The following is a 13,041-nucleotide window of genomic DNA, read 5'->3' on the forward strand; positions in this document are numbered from 1 at the left end:
ACAGGCATGCCAAGAGCAATACTTTGCAGGTCAAGTAAAAATCTTGCTAAACATAAGCTGTGGGAAGCAAAGACAACGATAACTTGGTTAATTGTTCAGTTTATTGGTCAGAAATTACCCGTACAATGGCAGCCAGTGCTGAATTGCTGCAGGGTTTACAAATTACAATCATATAATACAGAACAGATGCATATTTGCTCCACACTTGCACTTTGTGGAACTGTCGCAAGGGTCTGGGCGGCTGCCATTCGGCGCCAGCAGGTGACCTCAAGGCGACCTTCCCAACCGAAGTCAGGTACTCATTCACACCTGGGTGGAGTGAGGAAAGTCATGTAAAGTGCCTTTCCCAAGGGCACAACATCGGGGCATATCGGGGTTTCGAACCCGGGACCTCTCGGTTCTGGGCGAAACACCCTACCGATTGCGCCACACGATGTCACAAAAAGATGAAAGACAAGACATTTTTTATTTGAATACTATCATATGGTAAAGTTCTTTTTGGAAATACATGTACTATAGAATCTAAATGTCTTTTGATAAACTAAAAAAGCTTTTCTTTCTTCAGTTGATCTAGATGGAAGATGTACAGATGTTGTATGAAAAGGCCTTTTTTTTAGTCATATCATAAAGAATGTTGTTCTTGTGAATGACTGAACCTTTATGCTGTGTTCCCTCCAAACTGGGATGACAAGTGCTGCCTGCTGCCCAGTCAGATGCTTTTCTTTTATCTTAAGCCCAGTTTATGTAGTTAGAAGTGTTGATGTTAAGGATTCTTTCTTTTATGTGCAGAGGTTTGGCACCCTAAAGCTCCCTCATACACGGGGCTGCCGGCTTGACGTCCCCATCCAATTGGACGACGCGCATCTTTTCCAGTCGTGTCCAGGCGCGTGCGCGAACTCGGTCCGCTGGCTCTACGGAATTTGAACCAGATGTGGTGAGAGGCAGAGTGCGCAGACCTCTACACCACGCGGTCAAACACGCGAGCCGTAGCGAAGCTGCATTGCACTACTAGCTAACGAAAAAGCGTCATGCTTTGTCCTCAGTCTGAGGTGCGATCACTTTACCTTTTTTTATGTTAAGGATGTAGTTCTCATGAATATTTATTTCTCATTTTCTCCAGACTGGGACGACTCACTGGTTGACGAGTGCTGTCTGCTGCCCAGCCGGATGATGGTCCCCAACCTGGACTCTCCACCCCCCGCCGAGGGAATAATGGCACGTCCCCAGAGCAAACAACCGATCCTGGTGCAAGTTGGGAAGTATGTCATCATCACACTTTGGATACTAAGGATACTTTTTAAAGGCACCCAAAGCATTTTATGAGGCTTGAAAACTGGAAATATTCTAGTTGCTGTAATCTTTATGAAATTGACATGTAATGCCACTGATTACCACATTTCCGGACGGATTTCTTATCAAAAGTGCTCAAAAGCGGCACAAAAATAAGCTACATGGTGATCTTTTAGTTTCACGCGCCTAGTGTAAATAGGCCGATACCATTATTTAGTAGCCCTGCCCACCTCCATCAAAAACGTAGAAATGCAAAATTAAAACATAAAAATGCAAATATTTGACGGACATGCAGTCACTCTCTCATTGGTCGAACCGCTATAGCTAATTGTGATGGACAGCCAGGATCAGTCTATTAGGTCTTGGATATTCTATCAGTTCTCACCGCACAACGACATCGTATCTTTGCTCCTTTAATGTTTATATGCAATGGTATAGTGTTATTGCAACTTACTATATGTAGGAATGACTAGAAATTGGAGTTTTTTGAGTTCAAGTTTCAAGCCTCATAAAATGCTCTGGATGCCTTTAAATCTGTTGGTCAGTATTGACCATGGTAAAAATCCTAATTCACATCAGCCCTACAGCATCGACTATGGCTAAACAGTCCTATTTGAGAATGACAGTCTCTGCCACATAGGTCACATCTGTAAGCTGACTCAGTTCTGTTGCAAAGTTGTCCATTAGCTAACATACCAGACTTGTAAGCAGCTAATCTTCATGGACACCTACTGTAGAATGCTTTAGTTTGGTATGACTGAAAATCGGTTGGAAACAGGAGTCTCCAGTTTTGAATTTTTTCCGTCCCACTCATTGTTTCGGAGCCCATGTTGTTAATTTTTGTTGCTAATTCTGTTACGAGAATATATTTTTATCAATTTCATATCATGAAGTTCAGATTTTTTTTAACGGACAGGATGAATTTTTTTCCATCCCTTGAACAAGCAAATTTCCATCCCAGGATGGAGGGATGGGCCCTGGAGACAGCCCTGGTCACAAGCTGTACAAGTGGCCACTATTGACAGTTTTCTTGTTGCCTGGGTCAGTGGGAAAAATAATAATCTAAGGGACCACCCAAAACTAAAGTGTCCGCAAAGGACCAGATGGTCCTTACACAGAGGTGGCCACTAAATGGAGTTTAAACTGTAAAAGCCAACACAACAAATTGGACTTACCCAAATTTTCGACTGAACAGTTACAACTTTTTCAAGGAATGAACCATCCACTGCTTCTGTGACGTCACATTATGCAGAAAATTTGTTGTGTTGGCGTTGACAGTTTAAACTCCATTCAGAATGACTTCTTCCAACACAGATGAACTTTCAAGTGAGGTGGCCACTAGTTTGACTATAAGTCACTGATCAAACTATTACAAGGACAAGTCAGTTGATATTTGTACATAACGTATTGATGTGGCTACATTGAAGAAGTACATTTTCCTCTTTGAATTTTTAACGTCTTTCCCTTACCAGATAGTAAGTGCATAAGGCAGTGCCCATATCTGTTTCGATAGCCCAATGGGCCACACAACATTGTGCAATCCCTATAGCAGGGGTCTAATCCATGGGTAGTGAAGTGTGTGTTCAACTACCATACCTTTTCTGAATACTGAGTGCTTAGCAGAAAAAGTAGTTAATACTATTCTAAAGTCTTTGGTATGACTTGGCTGGGATCAAACTGACAACCTTACAAAAATGCATTTTCATCAATTCTATGCCCTGAAGTTCAGTTTTTTTGGACAGCTAAGGTGACATTTTTGCTTGTCCCAGCAAGCAAATTTCTGTCCTGGGATAGAGGGACAGGTCCTGGAGACAGCACTACTTTGTATCCTATATAAAATTGTGGGTAAATCAAATTTTCTCCCTTTTACTTGTGCAACTACTTAACCTTTAGCACACTTAAGGTCTCATTCCTGTATTACTCCACGTGTATACTCCCAAAGAATCCGTCCAAAAACAATAACCGGGCATAAGAGGCGTGTGTTTAGGTGGATCATAAATTGCCTTTTATCGGCCCGACTTGATATAAGAAGAATATGAGATGAAAGCTTGTTTACAACTGTCAGAATTAGGTAGGAAAGTTTCGTCATTCGAGCGATAGGATACGTGCGATACGCATTTTTCTATGAGTGCTGCGGTCGGCGCTGGAGGTACAACAGCGGCCTCGTGCGGATAGTGGGTACTTGCAGTTTGAAATGCGATAAATATCGTTGTCACGGTTAGTTTTGGGTGAATCTTTTTTTGCTGCATGACGAACACGTGTGCTTTCAACAGAAAGTAAAACGACTCCATCATTTTATTATGTTTTCTAGATTTTTAGTCATAAAGTTGCGTATTTCAACGTTGATTCCAATGGAACAGCCTAACACAGGAATGAGACCTGAAGTGTCCGTTTGGCAGGTCATTTTGGTTAGGCAGCAGGGAGAGGGTTAACAATCTTACATTTCCCATCCTGTGCAGTGCCCCCGGCCAGACGACATCCCACATGATGTCATACCCGTCCTCGGACCCCATGTGGCGCTCAGGAGGTGAGCACCTGTCCCACGACATCGTACGCAGGGTACACCTGGGGGTCTCACCTGCCGAGGACGTCAAACAATGCAGCAGGTGAGAAAGGCTTTGTTTTCTACACAATGTAAATTTCAAAATGTTTGCAGCATTTTTTTTTGCCTTGAACTCTCCAGTACAAAATCATGACACTGCCAATATGCATTTCCAATGTTATATTTCTACTCTACTATAGAATAGCTTCAACTGCAAACTTAGAATGCTGCAGAAATATTAAGTCCCCACGAAAATAGAAGAATTTTAAGATAAAATTAAAAAAAATTAAAGTATGTTCATTCCAAGTCACCACACGGTTTTTTTAGTGATATTTATAATATCTTCGAATTATTGTTATATAATTATAAACTGTTATAGATATTTACAAATGTTCACAAAAAAAGTAGATATGAGAGTACCATGTTTTAGAAAATGTTTCAAGAATTTGCAAACATTCCAGTTTTTCTTACATTTTAATGACACTTTTTGCTAATGGCTGTTCTATTTGCTGTGCTTCCTCCCCCAGGTGTTCCTCCACATCCCTACTGAAGTCCTTTGCCAAGACGTCGGCCCAGAAGGCGTGGGACCAGCGATGGGCACGGCAGTGTCTGTGTGGAGGGCAGTGGAGAAAAGTGACTGAAGATGATGACTAACAACCGGCAAATATCTCTACATATCAAGATCAATAATCATTCATCATTTCTATGGAGCAAAATTCTGAACTGTAACAACTGCCACGTCAAAGCGTAGAAATGCAAAATAGAACATAAAAATGCAAATATTTGACGGACATGCAGTCACTCTCTCATTGCTTCGAACTGCTAATTATGATGGAAAGTCAGGAACAGTCTATTAGCGCTTGGATTTTCTATTAGTTCTCACCACACAACAACATCGTATCTTTGCTCCTTGAATGTCGATATGTAATGGTAAAGTGTTATTGAATCTTACTATGTGTAGGAATGACTAGAAATTGTTTTTTTATTCAAACTTCAAGCGTCATAAAATGCTCTGGATGCCTTTAAAGATAGTTACATATATTCATTGTTTATTTTTTCTATGTATGCTTGGCCTTTTTTTTAGTACCAAAATAGCTTGAATACTTATTTCATTCCCATTTGTATGTACTTTTGTGGTTGGCAATTAGAACAATGGAATACACAATGTCACTTTCTTTTGTAAGACCACTGTCTTGTACCTTTTGTATTTAGTCCTATTGTTTTCCATACAGAAGAGATACCATTGTTCTAGCCTGGCTTGGGCAGTTAACATTTACGTTTTGGAAGTATCAAGATTATAATGCTGAAGAATGATATAGAATACCGTGGACTTTTATTCCTTTGGAAAAAGAAACAGCCAGTATCACAAGGTTTTTTGTCACACCCAGGCGTTTCCTGTGAAATAGCGGATTTTCTGAGTAACTTCCTGGTCATGTGTATTAACGTTACACCTGTTTACCTTTAGTTACTCACCTGGCAAAAGTGACTAGACATCCTGTCTAACCCAACGTTATTACCTATTTTATAGACCATTAAAATACTCCAAACCTGCACTTAATGTCTCATTCTTGTGTTTTTATGGTAGGATAACTTTTAGGGAAAAAATTTGAGGAAAAATGTACGTTTTTGGAGAGTTTTGTGAGGAAAACTTTACACGTCCTGTCCAGACAAACAGGTGATTTCAGCTTACAAATGTGTATTGCCCAAATATGGTCAATGACGTCATGATGAACTTTAATAACACTCCGCGCTAATAGATAAGGAATACTTGTCGAATATCATAATTTGATACAAAGGTATTTTTCAAAATGCGATTTTTTATTAAACCAACTCATTAATTGTCAAGAATTATTGATCATATTGAAGAAGGGTGAGTTTTGTTCTGAGGACTATATTGTGTCTCGCGGAAGGGTAATTTCCTCCGCCCTGCGTGCAGCGGTATAAACAGAAAAAGTTTGAGGTTGATCGACAGGACGGCAAACGATAGGAAATCGCGGATTTTCCTCAGTTTTCACGATGAGTTGCTGTAGCGGGAGATGTACTCTCATAGCGATATGTTTTCTTCAACTGGTGAGTCAAAATTCTACCTTCTTATCCTCCAAGTCGCCCGATATTCCTTGATTTTTCCTCCTTACAGCGACACTCAAACCTTGAGGCTACAACCGGCGCTAGAGCCTACTTCAAAATTCTCCTCAATTTTACAAACCTTTTGACGATTCCTACGACTCTGGAACTCTTCTATACGATAGACAGAGTAGGTTAGAGAGTTGTAGATTTAAATCGCACCCATGTTTGTTCGGTAGCGGTTCCTGTAGGCTTGGAACAAACAAAACACCACATGTTGAAATCGCAACCACACACAGACCACCAAATCATCATGGCCGCCTAGATGTTCGATAATTTTTAAACTACTGAAAATTAGACTAAAATATACGGTTTTAACTGAACATTTAGCAGCAATAGGTTGGATCGATAGCTCATATATGGTGTAAAATTTGTAATCTGGTCTGGAAATGTTTAATTTTTGCTAGGAACTCAGGTTTAGGTTACTGTATTTTAGGACATATAGTGCCCCCCTCCCACCCCTAGTAAAAAAAATGGCCAACCACTTGAGTCAAGTAGTAGTAGTCCAGACGACAAGGTTAGTCGTGCTGTTTACTGAAATTTCAACAATATCCCCACACACAATGGTGGCTTTGTAGTTATGGTTGTTGACTCAGAACCCAGAGGTCCTGAGTTCGAATCCCTGGACAGTCCCCAATGTTTTGCCCTTTGGAAAGGTACTCTACACCAATTTTTCTCACTCTCCTCATTTGAAAATGAATGTTTAGCTTCGGTTAGCGACGTCCCTCGGATAGGACTGTCTGTGTTTGAGGAAAACCACACCTCCAGCATGTTAAAGAACCCACCACACTTGTCGAAAAGAGCAGGGTGAGCGGATCAAATAAATCTGCCCTGTTATGTAGCTTGTACTCTACAGCTGTAAGAATAAACCTGCTGTGTTTACCAGGTATACAAACAAAACAAACACTCTAGTCTAAGATCTGTGAGGAAATATCTTTGAACCAAAAATACAGATGGTTGTGCTTTGTGGTCGCTGACAAGTTGCTGGAAATTTGGGAAACGTGTTTTCCTTATTGATAAGTTCCAGTTCTTGATAAGGCTGACCTTCCCACTAGCGTGCCTGGTTCGAATCCAAGCCAAATTGAACTCAGATGTTGTTGTGCTCTTTGAAAATGTTTCTGACAGCGATGGTGTCTGGAGAAGTGAAACCTGTGCCTTCTGTAGATATTAGAAGTCTATAGCTGTAAATGCATTTAAGTTTGTGTGTTTTTATTTCGCGCTAAGGGAAATGGTGTGTTCGCAGTGGATTTAAGGTAGCGGCAGTCTTATATTCCCATACTGCTACAGTATCGGACCAAAATATTCGCAGTGGTTTTAAGTTCGTGGTGAAATGGTCGCTGCGAAAAACGTGAAGATAAAACCACTGCGAACATTTCTGCATTTACAGTACTGGTCTATGTTGACAAATTGCTTGCTTGCCAGTAATTCTGCCATTAGAGAATTTGGTGAGATCCGTTTCAGCCACTTTTAACTCCTTCTTATCACTTGATCTTTAGCCACTAACTATTTCCTTACTACAGGACTCCATTAAAACCCTTTAGATTCTCAGATTACTGGGGGCCTGCATGGGGGGGTTCAAGTGATAGTGGTTTGTGCTAAATTCAGGAGGATTGCTTTGGAATAATGCCAAGCTTTAAGATGTTGTCACCTTTCTATGGATTGCATAAATTTCGAAAATAAATGTTTTTCCCTACCTTGGAATTATGGAAAATTGAAATAGCTTGCCTACGTGTGATGGAAAAGAGGATACAGGCCTCCATCATTTACTGGTAACATGTTTGTATAATAGTTACAGATTGTAGCAAAATGTTGGTAAGACACAAGGCCAGAAATCAGAATTGTTAGGCTCTACCAGCCTCCGTGGGTTGCTGGGAAAATAGTAGAAATTGGCCAAAATAGAGTCAATTGTATGAAGGGAGTCGGCTACAGAGATAGGGTCAAATATTGCGAATGTTACCCTCCATGGCCGAAGTCTCCGGCAAATGTTCTGCCTATAGCTGGCGCGGTAAGTCTGGTAGAGACTACAGAATTTTACTGGTTATCTGTTATCGTTTGACCCTTTTCCTACAGCTGTGGACTTCTGGTACATAATTGGTACCAGGTATAGAGTTAGACAACAGGGAGACAGTTAATAATAGGAAATATTGCACTGTATCACATAAGTGCTAACCAACCATATCCCTCTAATGACAGAGGGGTTCACATACCTTTTGTATGCCTCATTGTAAACAAGTGATCGCTATCTATTGGCTTCATCAAGATCGTTATCAAGAAAGGAGCTGAAGGAAATCAAGATCTGGGACCTCCCCAGACTCTCTGTTTTCCCTCTGTATTGAATTAGATCTGTTTTAAATTGAAGATCACAAAGTAAGATTGTAGGAATGTGTAACGGTAACACTAGAAGCAGTGACAAGTTACACACCAGATTCTCTGCTTTGGATACTATGAAAAGTCAGGACTGGTGTAAACCTTGTAAACAAATCATTATCTCACAGTTTTAACGAGATCGAGGAATCAGTACATTTCTTTGTTCGTTGTCAGGTACATTGTTTATACTTTCGCTTACACTTTGTGTCAAAAGTTGACATTTGATATAATGGTACAAATGTATATCAAAAATCTTATAATTATATTAAAATCAGCAAAAACTCTGTGGAAGACATGCATGGTAGAATCTAGGGCTGTCTCCAGGACCGGTCCCTGAAAATCTAAAGCTGGCAACAGTCCAGTACCCCAGAAAGCCAAGCAGAGGTTCTGCTGTGGCTGGTTTTTGACGTGTTTTTAGGCGTTTTTGTCAGGCTTTTATTTTGACCCATTGTCTTCATGGAGCCAAGCCGGTATGGACAAAAATGTCTAAAAATGTGTCAAAAACCAGCCAGAGCGGAGCCTCTGCTTGGAGGGTAAGAAATTCACGACTGTTGAAACTTGAAAAGGTGGTGGAAACATTGCTGCCTGTGTCCTGCCTGGGGCAGCGTTCCCACGAGAAACGGTAGGTTTGTTTGACAGAACACATTTGGCTGAACCCGCATGACCTTCTCTACCTATTGCCCCAGGTTTAAAGCTATTAACTTCAGTTTAGATACAGTTAGGAACATGATTTCAATTTACTAGTGTTGTTAGTGAGGAAGGAAGTTATTTTGATTGACTGAGCTAAATACATGCTTCGATGACAACCAATTTGTGATGTTTATTTCCTTTTTTAGGTGCTAGATTTTTTTTAAAAAGTTTGACATTGAAGATTGTGTATGTTGTTCTTTTTTGATAAAAAACGGGGATTTGATAAAACGTTTTCTGGGTTCATTGCTTTGGATCTAATTTTGGTATTAAAGCTACAAAATGTGGAACAAAAGAAATATAGGCTTTATTTATCATACCCTTTGGCCAGCTTTTGGAAAATCAACTTTCTCTGAGGCCACACCATTTTAATTTCTTTAAAAAAATGCTAGATTGGAAAATCAACACTAAAACAGAATCTCAGAGGAAAGTTTGTACTTTGGTGCACACAATTTCAAGGAGGGAACAGGGTCAGGTGCAAGTTTTCACCCCAGCCTTCTGTTTTCATCAATTCATGATTTTTTGTGCTAAAATTACCAAAAAAAAATCTGTTAACCAAGAAATTAAATATTGGTGTGGCCTTACAAAACATGACAAGTTGTTCCATCCTTAGTTAGACATGACTTCTTTGCTAAATGAATACGTCATAAAATATGACGTCCAATCTAAGTTAGTAGAATACCATATTGACACAATTATCCTAGAGGATCGTTATGTTAGCTGAGCCGTGGATAGTTGGAATACTCCAGTATATCAAAAACCAATTTATCACACCCTGTACTGATTTGAGCCCTCCCCTGGTATTGTTTGGGCTCCAAGGCTAATCTGGGAGTGCTATGTTTACTGTCAGGATAGGAACACTAGCTAATCACACCCTACTGTTGTCTAAGTTATTTATGGGTGAACATTGCCGCCTACTCTGTAGGGGTTTTGTTGTGAACTCTGGGTTTTCTATAGATGATTCCTGTGCTTTTTGACAGGCTACAGTTTTGCTCAATAGAGACCAGGGTTAAAAATACACCCCTGTAATTTGCAGAGTAAATTTATTGATTGCAGAAAACTAAACAACTTGTGATTTGTCCAGCTGAAAAGAAAACAGGCTCTGTATTATGAATCACATAATATTGAAGAAAACTGAAATTAACTATGTCAATCTCAGCATTTTGTTCTGTAGTTTTTATTGAGCTCTAGTCAGACACACAGATTTTTGAAAATCATTCTTTGATAAGATTTGTTTCCAGAAGAAAATTTGTGATGTAATATCCCTCTCCGCACTTTCTCAGTTGTCTTCTTTTGAAGAAGTTACAAAAAATGTACATTTTTATGCCCTGACTATTGTTTACATGTACACATATAGTGTTTTTGTTGTCGTCCGTCTGAGCTGACCCTCCCCAAGTGTGAATGGACTAGTCTACAGACTTAAATCTGTTGTGTTGAGTCTAAGAAGCTTACTTCAATTTTCCTTTTACTTACTTCAACAAAAGGCTTCTTTCAGCTCTGAAATGAACTCAACCTACATTGTACATGTAGTATGCAAGCAATGTTTCAGTACACAGCATTGTTGTTTTCGCCCAAATTTAAAGGTCTACCTTGAAGATTAAATGTTTGTGTACATTCCAAGCCGTTAACAACAAAATAGTTAATCATTTATAAGACTGCATGGTATGTAACTTGACAAAGAATGGTCTAAGAAGCGTATACACAATGAGGCTTTTGTCACAGCTGTTGTAGACTGTTTGGTTGAGAAGAATTGCAAGGCTATACTACGGTAGTGTACAGCACAAAGCCGCACAAAGGAAGACTGGTTTGGCAACTTGATTTTTTTCAGGAGAAAAATCTGTTGTGTCTTTGCCCGATTATCAAATGCACTATCGCTCATTCAGTATCTGGTTTATCGTCCATTGTTCCCTGTCTTTCAAGGGTTAGACATAAAATACTCCCCCGAAATCAGTGACTAGTATATATATACCGTAAAATTCCTATTTACGTACGCACCCCTCCTAACGTACGCACCCTCGATTTGGTGACAATTGCGGACCTGACTCAGTGAGTTGAAACATTCAGGAGAAAAAGTACACACCCCCTCTCCAGCATTTCGGTGGATAGTTAAGAGGTTGACATATGAATGATCATCCTTCTGATGATGTTTACTGACTTAAACTTAAAGGGTTACTGAGAAAATGTTTCTGGGTAGAAAATGTCAAACAATTTAAATATATGTATTATTTATTCTTTATTACTGATTGATTGTGTGGTAGCATTCCACGCTTCATTTGCATGAAGATGTACCGTACTACTGTCATGCTGTTATGCAATTTTTCTGAGGAATAACCCTTCCTAACGTACGCACCCCGACTTAAGCGTCAGCCTGGAGCACCTGTTTGCGACTTGAAAAGTTTAAAAAGTGCGTACGTAAATAGGGATTTTACGGTAGTATATATATAATAGGCTTCACAATGTTTGAGTACTGTATCTCACACATCCTCTGCCATAGAAATCATATTCAAGGGGAGGGACCTCCCAATGGACTTTCCTATGCCACACATAGTTAAGCCATCAAAAACAATCACTTAAAAACACACGTATCTACATTTCAAACGTCAAATCTTTACCACCCCTGCAAAGCTGGATTTGTCAGGTTGCTTTAGGTAAAAAAAGCAGGAGTTCAAAAACAATCGCAATAATTGCAATTTCACCCTGGGTAAGTGGGTTTTACGTAAGCAGTGGAATGATATTGCTGAACCAAATTTTTATGACATGTGATCTCAGAACTATCCTTTCAATGTTTATCTATATTTAGGTAATTTTGCTTTGATTCATGATATTTGCCTGTTTTTGGCAAAGTATCACCCTCACAGAAGCTACAGCACTAACTTGTTCTAAAATTCCAAATGTCTAGGGGGAGAATTATGATATGAATATCATTAATAACGCTGTAAATGCTCCACTCCCATAACATTATTATTATGTTTACTATGCTAAATCTCCTAGCAATAGGAGAATTTGATTACTTGTACCACAGTAAGGTACAAGCAGTCATTTTATGCCTGTGTGGTATATAATCATTCATGTCATAAATTATACACAATATTTATAACCTGCTGACAAATGCATGTTATGATAATTAATCAGTCTGTGAAAACTTAAAATGTGCAACTGGAAAAAGCAAAATACTATAGAATAGTCACCAAGACTCAGTGCTTTCAAGTCCCCTTAGTGTTTTACATCTATCTTTGTAATGTTGAAGTTTTTCAAATTATTGCATCTTTGTAAGTCCTGGGAAGACTTAAAAATGCATGCCACGACTGACTAGAAAGATATTTCAAATGTTGCAAAAACATGCATAAAAATTAAAAGACAGGTCATTACATCTGCTTGGAGATTAATCGGCAAGTTTACTCATATGGCTTTGAGTTTGAGCACTTCACCAAATTCTGCAACAAAAAAGCCCCTGCAGTTTGCAGAAAGATGCTAGGGGCCAAACTTATAATAGTTATATGCAACTTTTTCCCAAGCCCAAAAGGTATCTGACACCCAAAAATCGTGACCTAGTGTTAAGAACATGAGATATCACAACCAGAAATTATGCTGCAGTGCCATAGGAAGCCACTAGGACCCTTTACATGTATAGCTGCTTGGAGATTACTCCAGAAGTACATTTATGGCTCTGAACGCTTCAACCTGAGCAGTAATTGACGCATCTATTAGTACGTAATGCGTTCACCACCGTAGCCACAAACCGTACCAGCGAGAATTGTTCTTCATTTCCCCCCAGTAATTAATAGTGTCGTTAGCTATATTGAAATTGTAATGAACTTGCTCATCATATCGACGATGTGCTGTATTGAACTTGTAATTGCACCAGTGAGTGAAACGCAGTCATGTATCCGCCATTAACATTTATCCACCAGGTTACATAAATCCAGTTCAGTTCAGTTACATAAATCCACCACTTCGAAAAACAGTGGGATTGAGAGATCTTTTGTGCAGCACCCCCCAGATATGAGTTTAGATATACAGGAGTGCATTAT

At 39.4% G+C, this 13,041-nt stretch overlaps 2 protein-coding genes across 4 annotated transcripts in view; both read left to right on the forward strand.

Moving 5' to 3' along the window:
• The window catches only part of LOC136424006 (mediator of RNA polymerase II transcription subunit 16-like), a 58,555-nt gene extending 53,917 nt beyond the window's left edge, over positions 1 to 4,638 (forward strand). The window contains exons 10-12 of the mRNA XM_066412406.1: positions 1,121 to 1,312; positions 3,668 to 3,896; positions 4,360 to 4,638. Coding sequence (XP_066268503.1) covers positions 1,121 to 1,312; positions 3,668 to 3,896; positions 4,360 to 4,486 — 548 coding nt within the window. The 3' untranslated portion in view covers positions 4,487 to 4,638. The remainder of the gene's footprint in view (positions 1 to 1,120; positions 1,313 to 3,667; positions 3,897 to 4,359) is intronic.
• A 1,107-nt stretch (positions 4,639 to 5,745) lies between these two features.
• The window catches only part of LOC136423775 (sodium/potassium-transporting ATPase subunit beta-1-interacting protein 2-like), a 35,053-nt gene continuing 27,757 nt past the window's right edge, over positions 5,746 to 13,041 (forward strand). For all 3 annotated transcript variants that reach the window (XM_066412062.1, XM_066412061.1, XM_066412060.1), the window contains exon 1: positions 5,746 to 5,902. In XM_066412062.1, the coding sequence (XP_066268159.1) occupies positions 5,849 to 5,902 (54 nt within the window). In that variant the 5' untranslated portion in view covers positions 5,746 to 5,848. The remainder of the gene's footprint in view (positions 5,903 to 13,041) is intronic.

The sequence above is a fragment of the Branchiostoma lanceolatum genome, chromosome 18 (assembly GCF_035083965.1).
Source record: "Branchiostoma lanceolatum isolate klBraLanc5 chromosome 18, klBraLanc5.hap2, whole genome shotgun sequence".
NCBI lineage: Eukaryota > Metazoa > Chordata > Leptocardii > Amphioxiformes > Branchiostomatidae > Branchiostoma > Branchiostoma lanceolatum.